Genomic DNA, 15,178 nt, shown 5'->3' on the forward strand with positions numbered 1-15,178 from the left:
ATTGTTTCGGCTAAGCTGGCAAAAGAGGTTGAATTGGGAAGAATGGCGGGGCCGTTTAGTTCGCTGCCTATGGCTGACGTAATTGTTTCCCCGCTTGGGGTGGTGCCTAAGAAGGAGCCGAGTAAGTTCCGGCTGATTCAGCACCTGTCTTATCCCAAGGGTGCGTCGGTTAATGACGGGATTGCGGACGAGTTGTGTTCTGTTGTTTACACCTCTTTTGATGTGGCGGTAAAGTGGGTGCGCAGGTACGGGCCCGGGGCCTTGTTGGCAAAAACAGACATTGAGTCGGCCTTTCGGCTTCTGCCGGTGCACCCACAGAGCATTCCTTTGTTAGGTTGTTGTTGGGAAGGGGTTTTTTACTTGGATAGGTGTTTGCCCATGGGATGCTCGATTTCGTGTGCATTGTTTGAGACTTTCAGTACCTTTTTGGAATGGGTAGTGAGAGACGTTTCAGCCGTTCCTTCTGTCATCCACTACTTGGATGATTTTTTGTTTGTTGGTCCACCGGATTCTGCGGTGTGTGGTCATCTACTTGCCACCATGGAATGGGTGGCCGGACAGTTCGGTGTTCCTTTGGCGCAGGATAAAACGGAGGGCCCCTGCAAGGTTTTGAGTTTTCTCGGGATTCTCATTGATTCCGAAAAAATGGAATGTAGGTTGCCTGACGATAAATTGCTGTTGCTTAAGCAAGAAGTGGACAGGATCAGTAAAATGCGGAAGGCTACCTTGAAGGAGTTGCAGTCGTTGCTGGGCCGCCTGAATTTTGCTTGCCGTATTATGCCGATGGGCAGGATTTTTTGCCGCAGACTGTCCAGGGCGACTGCTGGTGTTCGGTCAGCCCACCATTTTATTCGTTTGGGTAGAGAGCATAAGGATGACCTTCTTGTTTGGCAACGTTTTTTGGTTAGCTATAACGGCAGGTCGCTTATTCAGTGGGAAGATGTCAATGCATTTGACTGTGAGATCTACACGGACGCAGCAGGTGGAGTTGGTTATGGTGCCTATTGTGGAGGAAAATGGAGTATGGGTGTGTGGCCTGAAGATTGGAAAAAGAGGGGGCTTACCAAGAATTTGACGTTGTTAGAACTGTTTCCAATTGTGGTGTCGGTGTTTATTTGGGGCGACAATTTTAGAGACCGGCGCGTCCGTTTTCATTGCGATAACTCAAGCGTGGTGTCTGTGATTAACAGCTTATCTTCTTCTTCCCTCCCAGTGATCAGGCTTGTCAGGGAGTTGGTGTTAAAATGCTTGGAGTTGAATGCATGGATTTCGGCGGTGCACGTGCCAGGCGTTCAGAACAACATAGCTGACGCGTTGTCTCGTTTGCAGTGGGACCGTTTCCGGGAATTGGCTCCAGATTCGGAGGCGACAGGAGCGGCATGTCCTTTGCAGCTGTGGCAGGTTGTTACGGAACGGGAGGCCGACTGATTCAAGCTTCAGTGTCAAATAGGACTTGGTTGGATTACACGGCATCCTGGGCTATGTGGGAAGGTTGGTTGGCTCAATGTGGCCCGACTGAGTCTGATGGCGATAGGACAATGGCGTTATTGGCCCTGATAGGTAAGGTGGTGGAATGGGGTTGGTCTGTGTCTAGGTTGAATAAGTTCATTGCAGGTTTGGTTTTCGGTTTTCAGCTTCAAGGGTTAAGGGACGTTACGAAAGACTTTGTGATACGGCAGGCGTTGAAGGGTTTTCGTAAGGGTAATGTAACTTTTGATAAGCGTAGGCCCATTTCTTTTGGAACGTTGCAGAGGTTAGGCGAGGCCTTGGTTTTCATTTGTTCTTCTCAGTTTGAGGTGGTACTGTTTCGTTTGGCTTTTTCTTTAGCGTTTTTGGTGCCTTGCGTTTGGGGGAATTGGTTTCCCCGAGCAGGGACAGGTTAGGTGGTCTTTTGGCGGAAGATATGGGTTTTTGGGATGGTGGTATTGCTTTCTGGATACGGCAATCGAAGACGGACCAGCTGGGCAGGGGAAAGAAGGTAGTTTTAGGAAGGGTGGATGGTAGCGGTATGTGCCCGCAACACTGTTTGGAGGCTTATTGGAATTTGTGCCTGGTCAGGTCTGGTCCTTTGTTACAACACCAAGGAGGGGATTTTCTGTCACGTTTCCAGTTTGTAGCTATTTTGAAGAGAGGCTTGGAATATTTGGGTGTTAATCCGGAAAATTTCGGTTCGCACTCTTTTCGGATTGGGGCTGCGTCCGAGGCCGATGGTTTGGGCCTGGGGCTGGAGGTGATTAAGAAGATAGGCAGGTGGAGTTCTAATCGTTACCTGTCTTATGTGCGACATTGATTCGGCAAGTTGAGGTGTGTTTTTGGTGTTTTTTGTTAATTGTGGTTATGTTTTACAGGTCGGCCCCCCTCCTTGGCTTGGATTGTTGGACACTCTTTCGTTTACTGGGGTGCCCTCCGGGCTGACGCTAGGTTGAATGGTAGGCAACTGGGTTTTGGTCGGGAGGCAGTGGTTATTCGTTGGATGGGTCGTCGTGGTATGTTGTGGCGTAGTTTTTTGTCGGAATTCTCCCGTGCCACACGCCTGGATCGCCCCCCGGACATCTTGGTGGTTCACTTGGGAGGTAACGATTTGGGGGCAAAACCAGTGAGGGAATTGATTCGGGATATCCGTTTCGATTTTCTGAGACTGTGGGTTTCTTTCCCTGGTATTCTGACGGTGTGGTCGGACATTGTGCCACGCCGGACGTGGCGGGAGGCCCGTTCCCAAAAAGGGATTAACAGGGCCAGGGTGAAATTGAACAGGTCGGTGGCGAGTTTTGTGTCGCGGAACGGTGGTATTGCCGTTAGACACTTTGAGCTGGAGGCCGGGGTTGGGAATTTCTGGCGAGATGATGGAGTGCACCTTAACGAGATAGGTATGGATTTATGGGCGCTCGGTCTGCAGGAAGGTGTAGAAAGAGCTTTGGCGATGGTGGGGCACTCACGAGCCTGAGGTGGTCAGGGCTGTTCGTGTGTGGGGGGGGGTGGGGTTCTTGGAGTTGGTGATGATGCTTAGAGGGTTGATCTGGCTTTTGTTACAGGCTCTGGACGGGGTGTTTACCTCGGGAGCTTTGGGGTTGGTTTGCCCGAAACGGGTTACATGGTGCCCTCGAGCTGGTGGTTACGGCTGAGGGTAAATACGTGTTTTTCGGTTAAATTTTGTGGTAGGCTTTCGGCCTATTATGAGCCAGATTTTTTTGCTCCAAGAACCCTCCCCTCGAGGTTTTTATATTTACAATGTTTACATTTGTTATTAATGTATTTGTTTGTTAATAAAATGGCCGCTGTGGCCAAATTATCCAAAAGAAATTTATGTCTTTGTGTCAATTCATTGGGTAGGTAAAAGGGTATGGTTTTAATAGGGAGCAAGGTAGTTGGGGTTGAGGATTCATGTCTAACAGGATCCTGCATTGGCGATACGCGGTCAAGAGGGGGGGCTGTATGGGGCGCAGCTAAAAGGAAGCCCCCACATGACTGCGTTGCCATGGGGAGCAGGGTAGTAATTTTCTTTTAAAAAGTTAGAATGGGAGGCTCAGGATTGGTGGATAGCAAATGGGGCGGGGAATTCTATGGGATTGGGAGGGGGGGACCTGGGAAAAGTGCGGGAAAGGGGGTCAGTCAGTTAGAGACAGCCGAAGTGAGTCCCTCCCACCCTCCCTTTGTTTGGTGGCAATCCGAGGGAACATAATTTTGGTGGGGGTCTTCGTGTTTTGTTATTTTAATTTTGTTTGCAATTTTTTATGTTCTATTTATCAGGTGAACAAATTTTTTGTTATTATCGTCACAGTGGCGGATTGGCGGGGGGTGGGGTTCTTGGAGTTGGTGATGATGCTTAGAGGGTTGATCTGGCTTTTGTTACAGGCTCTGGACGGGGTGTTTACCTCGGGAGCTTTGGGGTTGGTTTGCCCGAAACGGGTTACATGTTGCCCTCGAGCTGGTGGTTACGGCTGAGGGTAAATACGTGTTTTTCGGTTAAATTTTGTGGTAGGCTTTCGGCCTATTATGAGCCAGATTTTTTGCTCCAAGAACCCTCCCCTCGAGGTTTTTATATTTACAATGTTTACATTTGTTATTAATGTATTTGTTTGTTAATAAAATGGCCGCTGTGGCCAAATTATCCAAAAGAAATTTATGTCTTTGTGTCAATTCATTGGGTAGGTAAAAGGGTATGGTTTTAATAGGGAGCAAGGTAGTTGGGGTTGAGGATTCATGTCTAACAGGATCCTGCATTGGCGATACGCGGTCATGGTCTGTGAAAAAAAAATACAAGAAAATAAAATGCCACAATGGAGGAAAAAGCAAAAAAACAACGGACTTACAGATTAAAAATGGATGAAAATCTGATCCAGCACATTAATGGCAAACAGACAATTTTCTCTGCGATCACTTTATCATTAGCTATCACTGATGACCCAGCAGTAGCAGATTGATGGGTGTAGTGCTCCCCTGAGCTGTGATTTGCACTGATGGGGTATCCTTAGGAAAGATCATCAATGCTGTGATTGCAGAAATCCCTCTCATTTACTGGACTATGTCATGTACACACTGTGTTAGTAAAGACTATTTGTCAGATTAATAATGTATTTTTTTGTTTGTTTTTTTAAGATCCATCCCACAGACTTGAACAGAGTTTTATTTGCCTTTGTCAATCTGGGCTATGATCCCCCGCGAGAAGAAGAATTCTTTACAATGTGTATTCAGCATATTCTCGCTAATTTAAGTAAGTATTCATTGTATTCTCAGTATAAGTGGAGATCTGGCCACGCTTCACCCCAGGAGTAATCACAGCCCTGGAAGATTAAAGAGACACATTTTTCTAAGGCCGGCCTCACACTAGCGAGTTTTACGGACGTAAGAGCGCAGAAATTACGTCCGTAAAACTCGCAAAATAAACGGCACAATTATTCTCAATGGGGCTGCTCCTATCAGCCGTATATTACGGATCCGTAATATACGGCTTTCTACGGCCGTACAAAATCGCAGCATGCTGCGTTTGTCAGCGTATTGCGCAAAAAAATCGCTAATGAAAGTCTATGGGGGCGAGAAAAATACGGATTCCACACGGACCTGCAGTGTGACTTGCGAGAAATACGCAGCGCTGTTAGTGAAAAGTCGGTAATTCAATTGCCGGCTTTTCATTTCTCCTGCACAAACCCGACATGATATGAGACATGGTTTACATACAGTAAACCATCTCATATCCCCCTTTTTTTTGCATATTCCACACTACTAATGTTAGTAGTGTGTATGTGCAAAATTTCAGCGCTGTAGCTGCTGAAATAAAGGGTTAAATGGCGGAAAAAATTGGCGTGGGCTCCCGCGCAATTTTCTCCACCAGAATGGTAAAGCCAGTGACTGAGGGCAGATATTAATAGCCAGGAGAGGGTCCATGGTTATTGGCCCCCCCCCTGGCTACAAACATCTGCCCCCAGCCACCCCAGAAAAGGCACATCTGGAAGATGCGCCTATTCTGGCACTTGGCCACTCTCTTCCCACTCCCTGTAGCGGTGGGATATGGGGTAATGAAGGGTTAATGCCACCTTGCTATTGTAAGGTGACATTAAGCCAGATTAATAATGGAGAGGCGTCAATTATGACACCTATCCATTATTAATCCAATTGTTGGAAAGGGTTAAAAAACACACACACACACATGATTTAAAAGTATTTTAATGAAATAAACACAGCGGTTGTTGTAATAATTTATTGTTCTCTCAATCCATCAGGAACACCCTCGCTTGGAAAAATAATAAACGCACAAGATACATACCTTCTGGTGAACCGTCTCGTCCCACGAAGTAATCCATCTGAAGGGGTTAACTAATATTACAGGCACAGCCCTGCTAAATGCAGCGGTGCTCCGTGCCTGTAATCCCCGGCAAATGAATGAAATGTAGGTCATTGACCTACATTTCCTTCAGTCGCGGTGAGGTGCCCCTGCTGGATGTTCTCATGAACTGCAGCCTGGGAACTTTTTCCCACGCTCCAGGTCAGATGAGGACATCCACCAGGGGGCGCATCACCGCGACTGAAGGAAATGTAGGTCAATGACCTACATTTCATTCATTTGCCGGGGATTACAGGCACGGAGCACAGCTGCATTTAGCAGGGCTCGTGCCTGTAATATTAGTTAACCCCTTCAGATGGATTACTTCGTGGGACGAGACGGTTCACCAGAAGGTATGTATCTTGTGCGTTTATTATTTTTCCAAGCGAGGGTGTTCCTGATGGATTGAGAGAACAATAAATTATTACAACAACCGCTGTGTTTATTGCATTAAAATACTTTTAAATCATGTGTGTGTGTGTTTTTTAACCCTTTCCAACAATTGGATTAATAATGGATAGGTGTCATAATTGACGCCTCTCCATTATTAATCTGGCTTAATGTCCCCTTCCAATAGCAAGGTGGCATTAACCCTTCATTACCCCATATCCCACCGCTACAGGGAGTGGGAAGAGAGTGGCCAAGTGCCAGAATAGGCGCATCTTCCAGATGTGCCTTTTCTGGGGTGGCTGGGGGCAGATGATTTTAGCCACGGGGGGGCCAATAACCATGGACCCTCTCCTCTCCTGGCTATTAATATCTGCCCTAAGTCACTGGCTTTACCATTCTGGCGGAGAAAATTGCGCGGGAGCCCACGCCAATTTTTTCCGCCATTTAACCCTTTATTTCAGCAGCTACAGCGCTGAAATTTTGCACATACACACTACTAACATTAGTAGTGTGGAATATGCAAAAAAAAGGGGGATATGAGATGGTTTACTGTATGTAACCATGTCTCATATCATGTCGGGTTTGTGCAGGAGAAATGAAAAGCCGGCAATTGAATTACCAGCTGTTCACAGATATCGCGCTGAATGAAATCTAAATACAGAATATATATATATATATATGTGTCTCAATGACATATATATATATATATATACTGTATATATGTTTTCCCGAACATTTGAGCACATAAATCCATTAGATGTCGGTTTTGCAAGCCTGCGCGAAAATCTCGCAGTACGGATGCCATACGGATTACATACGGAGGATGCCATGCGCAAAATACGCTGAAACACCCTGACTACGGATCACTATTTTGGGAACATTTCTCTGTATTACGGCCGTAGTACGGACGTATAATACGTGGCGTATTGTCTTACGCCAAGTGTGAGGCCGGCCTTACTGTGATTTCCGCCTCCGCGTTGCAAAAAGTGAAAATATGCAAAAAATTCCACATTATCATTAACAAGCTGCAGATTAGAAAACCTAAACCCCACAACTTTTTTTTATTATTTTTAGTACATTGTGGTTATTGTGCAGATAATCACATCAGAATTTCAGTGATGAATTTCCCATATTAAAGACTGTGGTCACACGGGCAAGTGAAGAAAAGAGAAAAAAAAAAGAATTGTCCCGTTTTCATCTAAAAAATGTAGCCCTAATGTTATAATTTCCTTATCTTTATGGATTGGGACCTTGTCTAAAATAATTTTAATAAAGTTGCTACGTCATCCCATATTATGATCCTGAGCTGCAGATTATTTCTTTTCCCTGCCGCTGTCCAAACTATCATCAGAATACAGGCCGCCACGTACAGCAGTCATTGCTCTACACCGCTTCCCCTTAAAAAAAACAAACAAAAAAAAACATGTTCTGCACAAGAATTCTACCATTTTCTAATCTATTTCTTCCTTTTTCACAAAGAAAATGAAGGTATTGTAGCTGAGTGACATCGCCGCATTTACGCATTTTAAGCCCTAGGAAACAGACACATTCCATAAGGCTCCGTTCACCTCTGTGTCATCTGATCCCAGCGGCGGCTGTCATTTCCCATTGGTTTCTGACAGCAGTATCTTTTCCATTAAAGACTCCGTAACCAGTAGCCGAGCCGCCGGTGCAGATGTGAACAGATCCGTAAAAATGAATGGAATTTGCCCAGAGGGGTCGGGCTGATTCCTCCTCCTGCTAACATACCTTATTCTTAAAGAGTGACTGGCGATTTTGTAATATATTCTATGAGAGAAATGTGCTACTTCCCCTCCTTTCAATCTCCATTCTCTATATAGACAGATTTTCCCATTACTGTGAGATAGGTTGGTGCTTATAAAATTCTATGGAGAGGAGGTGGAGACGGACACAGACTTTCCGCTGTAAGTTCTTCTGAATCGTCAGTTACACTTCTCCATGGAACTTTATGAGCACCAGCTGTCTCCTATCTCAGTAATGGAAGATTTTACTCATGAACTGAGCGTGAAAGATCAGTCCAGGAGGAGAGGGAAAAAAAAGCCGATTTGTCTGATAAGACTTATTTTTATGAGTGCTATTGATTTATGAAATAAAAATGAAAACTCTTTAATACTTCAGCTTTGTCTAATATCAGATCAGGAATGAAAAAAAAAATGTATAAGATAGTGGTTGTGTTATTTTACCTTCCAGACTCCTTCCCTCCTCATCTCTTGGTTCTGGTGGGCTTCACTCTTGCTGTTGCACAGTATTTCCCAGAAGATCTGATTAAAGCCATTTTCAATATTCGTTTCCTAACTAAACTGGATTCCGAACTGGACAGTAAGTGTCATGTGAGCGAATGCTCCACCTTTATCCATTTAGGTTCTATATTGCTCATGTTGCCCCTAGGACTTAGGCTGGCCGTACATATGGGAGGCTTTGTCTTCTCTGATCTCCCAGCACCATGTATGCTCGTGTCTTCTGAGCGTGCATCTTTATTTTAATGGGGTTAGGCTGTGTTTCCACGGTCAGTAAACGCTGCTTGTTTGACGCTGCAGCGTCAAACAAGCAGCGTCCAGATGTTCCAGCATAGTAGAGGGGATTTTAGGAAATCCCGTCTCCACTATGCGTGGAAACCCGCACGCGGAGGCCCTGCGACTCCGGACATGCTGCGCGTCTTTTCAGAACGCAGCATGTCCGTACACCTTGCGGGGACGCTGCGTCCCCGCAAGGTATATCACAGGGCGCTATGGCGAGGGGTGCGATGATCCCGGATGTGTACTGTACACATCCGGCACCATCGCGTCCCAGAAAGGGGGCGGGGCTTATCGCCGAGCGGCTTCGCCGCTGCGCCGATACCGGCCCCCAGACGGACCGTGGAGACATACCCTAAGGGATCACTTTGCAAATATGCCCCATCCTCATTTCCCCAACATCTGTCATCAGGGTCGGCTAATATAAATCGAATATTTCTTTGCAGCTTTACCTGCATTACCCATCCTGGTGCGAGACCCGGCACAAAAAGCCTAATACCCTATAAAATTTAATAAAGCTTTTATTTAACCCTTACACAACTGGGCAATTTTTTTTGTTTTGTTTTTAATTATTATTTATTTTCTGTTATTTTTTTTATCATTCTACTTTAAATTTTCAATATTAATTTGTTATTTTTGCACAAGACAAATTGTAATGAATTCAGTTAACCGTATAATGCACACACAAAATTCCAAGAGCAGTGAAATGGTGAAAAAAAGACGCAATTCTGCCATTGTTGTTGTTTGGTTTTTTTTAAACAATAACCCAGCAGTGTGACTCTTCAAGTCGGAACGTTTATAGTTGTCTTGTTTGTTTTAGTTCCTTTTTCTTTTTTTTCACCAATGGTGGGGGTTAGGTTCTTTATATTTCAGTGGCAACAAGAAAATCAGAACTTTTTGTGCATGAACATTTTTAAGTTTGTGACTTTTTCTGAGATCTGGAAGTTTTTTGTTTTGTTTTTCCCATTGTTCCATTATTGGAACCAATGTATTAGGCCTTGTTTTTTTTATCAAATGTTTGGGAAATGAGGATCTTTGATATCAACCAACCTGATCCTTTACTCCATTGAAATAAAGATGCACGATCAGTTGACAAGGTCATACATGGTTCTGGGAGGTCAAACAAGATTGTCACCATTTTGGGGTACTTAAAACCTTTTATATAGAAGGGTTCACATATGTAAGAAAAAAAAAAAAAAAAATATATATATATATATATATATATATATATATATATATATATATATATATAAATAAAATGTAATGTAATTTTTATTTTGGGATTTTTTTGTATTTTGAAACTGGATAGTAGTACAAAGTAAAAATCTCAGTCTCCTATGATGCCTAAAACTTTACAGGAGTACTAATCTGATGACAATAATAGCCTTTAATAGACCCCCACTGCACTAATAACCCATGGCCACCCCATGGTCTCTTGGGGGGTGGGGTACAGTGGGCAATCGAGGCTAGCGCCAGTCATAGTGTTACAGGCGGGTGCTGGCTGTGTAACGCCGCTGGCACCCGCTATGTACGGCGCAGGCTCAGTATCACATGTTGGGAACGCTTTTGATTTCTGTGTGTTGTAGATTTTCTCTTTCTTCACTAATTATATTATTTTTTAGCTTTTCTGCCTGACAAAAGTGCCAAGATACGAATGCGCCTGATGCAATTAAATCGGGCGGTTTGTCTCGAGTGCCCGGAATACCAAGCCCCATGGTTTCATGAAGAATACTGTCGACAGATGAAGCATAGAGGTGCGGGGCTCGTTTTATTCATTTAGTTGTTAGTTTGTTTTTGTATGCTTAAGAAAAAAAAAAAAAAATTGAGTGACACATGATAAAAAAAAAAAAATCAGCGCTCAAATTCCAGTGCCGGCTCCCAGCTGAGGCTCTGGTCTCAGTGTTTTAACAGTGATGTTGCGTTGACAGTGCTCAGCACCACTGCAGCCAATCACTGAGCACAGAGGCTCTGCCGCCTACCTCGTTGAGCTTAGGCTGGTTTCACACTTGCGTTTTGATCTGCAGCGTTTTAGCGCTAAAAAACGCATGAGTTTTTTTTTCTGTACTTAACATTAAAAAAATGCATGCGTTTTTTAGCGTGCGTTTTGACGCGTTTTCGGCAACGCATGCGTTTTTTGACGCATGCGTTCATTTGCAGAAATGCAACCTGCAGTAATTTCTAGCTGCGTTTTTTTCCCGCAAAAAACGCATGCGTTTATTCGCGGCAAAAAAATGCATTGCTGTCTACGCATGCGTTTTTAAGCACATGCGTTTGCTTGCGTTAAAAACGCATGCGTTTTTATAGAAAAACACAAGAAAAAACAAGAAAACCCTAACCCTAAACACAAGAAAAAACAAGAAAACCCTAACCCTAGGGTTACTAGGGATCCTAACCCTTAGGTTAGTAACCCTAGGGATCCTAACCCTAGGGTTAGGATCCCTAGGGTTAGGGTTAGGATCCCTAGGGTTACTAGGGATCCTAACCCTAACCCTAGCTATTTCTGTTTTTAGTGGGTTTTCTATTTGATTTTGATGATTGGCAGCTGTCACACACTTCTCAGCCTGCGTTTAAAAAACGCAAACGCAGGAAAAAACGCATGTAAATGCCGCAAAACACCACGTTTTTTTTTCTGCATGCAAAAACGCATGCGTCTAAAAAACGTGGTGTTTTGCCGTGTTTACATGCGTTTTTTCACCACACGCGTTTTTTTTTAAAACGCTGCAGATCAAAACGCAAGTGTGAAACCAGCCTTAGTGATTGACTACAGCGGTGATTTGGGCTGTCGGACATAACGTCATCTCTGCAGCCCAAACTGAGACCGGAGCAGCGAGAGGGAACCGGCACTGAAACCGGGGAGGACATGTACCTGCTCTGTTTGTTATTTTAGAGTGTTTGGGGTCCACTTTTCTGAAAGTGAACAATCCCTTTAATATTCTCCACTGCAAAAGTATATTGTGCGATTTATGGATATGCAATAAGGAATAATCCTTAGAATATTAAAAAGTTGTTTTTTGTTTGTTTTCTTTTTTTGCTCAGAAGGTAACAGTAAGAGATCCATATACCATCAAATCCACTTATTTCTCGGAGATCTCTTTGGGGGAGTTAATTATGCCAAGATGTTTGTGACTACTCCATATTATTACACAGTAGGTAAGATTGTGAAATGTAAAAAAATATATATTTTGCTGCACTAAGAAATCACAAACGCCGCTCTGCTCTGGAAAGAAATGTTATAATTTAAAGATATGTCAAAATTCATCAAATATTGTGACTGTTTAATAACTTTTGTGCAAATAAAAGCAACACAGCCACAAGCAAAACACTGACATATGAGGCAATGGGAGATCCTGGGGGGATGTAATTCAGGGTGGGGACAGTTTGAGTTGCATTTTAGTATATGATATCACAGGATGACTTCCACACACATCTACTTCATATTATATCACGTTTCTTAGCGGAGGACCCACTGGTGATCGTTGTCTAAAAGCCCGCAGTTCCTTTATTTGTTTAGTTCTTCATACGGTTGTTGCCATAAAAAAAATTAAAACAAAAGTCTATACAGTCAATCAATATTCTGCACAGAATCGTAATTGAGCAGGGGTCGCCCACTCCTTTTATTCTTTACCGGACTGCTTGAAATGGCTGAGTGCGGTCAGACACCCCCAAGAGATCAGTAACTTGCCTCCTGTTTTATAGAAAGGGGATAACTTTTAAAAACCCTTTTAAGCTGTGTGCACACGTTCCAGATTATTCGCAGATTTTTTGCACGTTTTTTCGCAACCAAAACGCTTAAAAAACGCATACATATGCATTCCATCATTTATAATGGTTTCCACAATTTTTGTGCACATGTTGCGTATTTTTCCGCGAAAAACGCATGCGGAAAAATACGCAGCATGTTCATTAATTTTGCGGATTTTAAGCGGATTTCCCACTATATTATTACATTGGGAACCTCCGGAAAAAAAGCGAAAAATCCGCGCAAAATACGCAATAAAAACGCGTGCAGAATTCCTGCGGAAAACCTCAGGATTTTCTCAGGAAATTTCTGCATACTTTCCGGATGTGTGCACATACCCTTAAAGTGTTTTTCCGGCTTTTGAAAACAAGTGTCCAATTGATTGTAGTTTGTTTTAAAAACAAACAAAGTGCGCCTGGCTCACCCTCCCCAGGTCCAGCATTGAGCCTCTGCCGCTGTTGCCATTATGTTGACCATAAGTGAGCTCAGCGGCTCTGGTCAAGTTGATGACACTAATTGGCTGTTGATGTGACCTGAGCACTGCACACACCAGGAGCTCGCTGAGTGGACCCAGGGAGGGTTTTTGGAAGGTGTTGGACTGTGATTCTCCTAACATTTGATGCTTGCTTTCTATAGACTTCGAGTGCATCCTGAGCAAAAATAAAAAGCCTATTGCCTACATAGAGGAGAACAAGCTGTCCGCCAATGTGGCCGAAGTCCAGTGGGGCCAGGACAGTCAGATGTGTGATAACAAGTCTCTACCTCAAGGAGCCCAGAGGTCGGTGATTCTGTGTGTAGACATGTGGTGCTAGATCACGACGCAGCCTCATTCTCTTAAAAAATAGCCTTCATTTTAAGTTTTCTTACATAAATCCATAGAAGACATGCAAATAAGAAACTTTGTAATATGTCTCATCATAGACATCTGCTTCTTTCTCCTCCTGAACTGATCGTTCATTCTCAAAATTCTCAACTTCCAAGTAAAATCTGTTTTCCGTGAATACAGATTTTCCCGTTACTGAGATAGGAGATGACAGTTAGTGCTCACAAAGTTCTATGGAGACTGATATAGCAGAATGTCTGTGTTCCGCTAGCTCCTCTCCCCCCATCCATAGAATTTTAAAAGCACCAACTGTCATCTCCTATCTTAATCGAGGAGGAGAAAAGGGCGGTTTCTCCATTGAGGAACAGAGGAGCTAGAGAGATGAGCAGTAAAATCAGTATAATTTTTTTTTTTTTACAAATGAATGGCTTTTTCCGGTTCAGAAAAATAGCGGTTTGGGCAAATGGATGTTTTTTTGGAAAAATTTGAGTAGAATTCAATTCCTCTTGATTTTGTTTGTTGGACTCTAACATATTATTTCTTTCATCTTTATAGAGTTGCCATTGACTTTCTTAATCCAGTGGCATTTTGCAGAAACTCTTCCAAGATTAAAGGCTTAAATGCCATGAAGAAGAGACATTTGGAGATCCTGGGGTACTATGTAGTTCAGGTTGGTTACAATTCGAGTTGTGTTTTAGGATATTATATCATGATGGGTTCCTCATGTCTGTATAATAGTATCTTCTCCTATGTCAGTCTGTGTGTTTTTTATATATATATATATATATATATATATATATATATATATATATATATATATATATATATATAGTGCCTTGCGAAAGTATTCAGGCCCCTTTTCAACCTTTTCCCACATATGCTTCAAATCATGTTTGAAGCATGATATGTGGGAAAAGGTTGAAAAGTTCCAGGGGGCCGAATACTTTAGCAAGGCACTATATATATATATATATATATATATATATATATATATATATATATATATATATATATATATATAATTTTCTCTGAGACAATTTCCATAGATGACTTCCCGCAGTTACATGTTAGTTCTCTATTACAGATCCCTAGTTTTGAATGGAATTCAATGGACCTTGGAACAAAGGAAACGTGGATTAACTACCTCCGGAAGAAGATTTTTGCTAGTGAACTGTGAAATGTTTTGTGCCACCCTGTAAATAAAGTATATTTTTTATTCATTCATATATGTGTGTTCTCTTACAAAGGAGCAGTACTTGCACAACATGATTTTTGGCGAAAGGTCAATAAACATAGCTGTATATACCCTTTCTTGCAGTTATATCTTAATGTTGTTTCAATTATAATTATTTTTTCAATAAAAAGTGTTTATTACGGTACCATGGTTGAGATCAGTGCATTTTTTGATCAAACCTTCCTGTGATATATAGCTGTATAACGTAAGAAAAACATGGCTGGCATCTGGCACCAAGATATTATCAGCAGATTGGGTTCGTTCTGCTCCGTTCACTGTCGAATTGAGAAGCAAGCGGAGCAGGTGACGTCACATCTGGAGATCGGGGCACGTGTTCCAGCAGGTGGCTAATCTGATGTCAACTACCCCTACCCTTAAAGTTGTGAGGTTCGGGCTCCATGGATCAGACTCGTTTTTTCCTGCACGTCCCAAACACCCAATCTGATTGACATCCGGGAAGTTGGGAGCCCAAGTCATCACTTTGAACTTTTGTCATGTACCTGTCAAGTCCTCCTGGGAGATTTAGGGTTAGAAGATCACTACGTATTGTGAATCGCAGATCTTCCATTTAGCCTGTGTATTTGTGTCCCATGTTAAATTAATTTGGTGCTGAAGAGGTTAACAACTTTTTCTATGTTGG

General features: G+C 42.9%; 1 protein-coding gene across 2 annotated transcripts in view; it reads left to right on the plus strand.

The window, feature by feature from the left end:
• The window catches only part of LOC143784337 (FAST kinase domain-containing protein 1, mitochondrial-like), a 50,304-nt gene extending 35,776 nt beyond the window's left edge, over window positions 1-14,528 (plus strand). For both annotated transcript variants that reach the window (XM_077272518.1, XM_077272519.1), the window contains 7 exons: window positions 4,597-4,711; window positions 8,420-8,548; window positions 10,365-10,496; window positions 11,779-11,892; window positions 13,118-13,259; window positions 13,860-13,974; window positions 14,389-14,528. In XM_077272518.1, the coding sequence (XP_077128633.1) occupies window positions 4,597-4,711; window positions 8,420-8,548; window positions 10,365-10,496; window positions 11,779-11,892; window positions 13,118-13,259; window positions 13,860-13,974; window positions 14,389-14,481 (840 nt within the window). In that variant the 3' untranslated portion in view covers window positions 14,482-14,528. The remainder of the gene's footprint in view (window positions 1-4,596; window positions 4,712-8,419; window positions 8,549-10,364; window positions 10,497-11,778; window positions 11,893-13,117; window positions 13,260-13,859; window positions 13,975-14,388) is intronic.
• The last annotated feature ends 650 nt before the right edge of the window (window positions 14,529-15,178 follow it).

This window comes from Ranitomeya variabilis, chromosome 7 (assembly GCF_051348905.1).
Source record: "Ranitomeya variabilis isolate aRanVar5 chromosome 7, aRanVar5.hap1, whole genome shotgun sequence".
In the NCBI taxonomy this organism is placed as follows: domain Eukaryota; kingdom Metazoa; phylum Chordata; class Amphibia; order Anura; family Dendrobatidae; genus Ranitomeya; species Ranitomeya variabilis.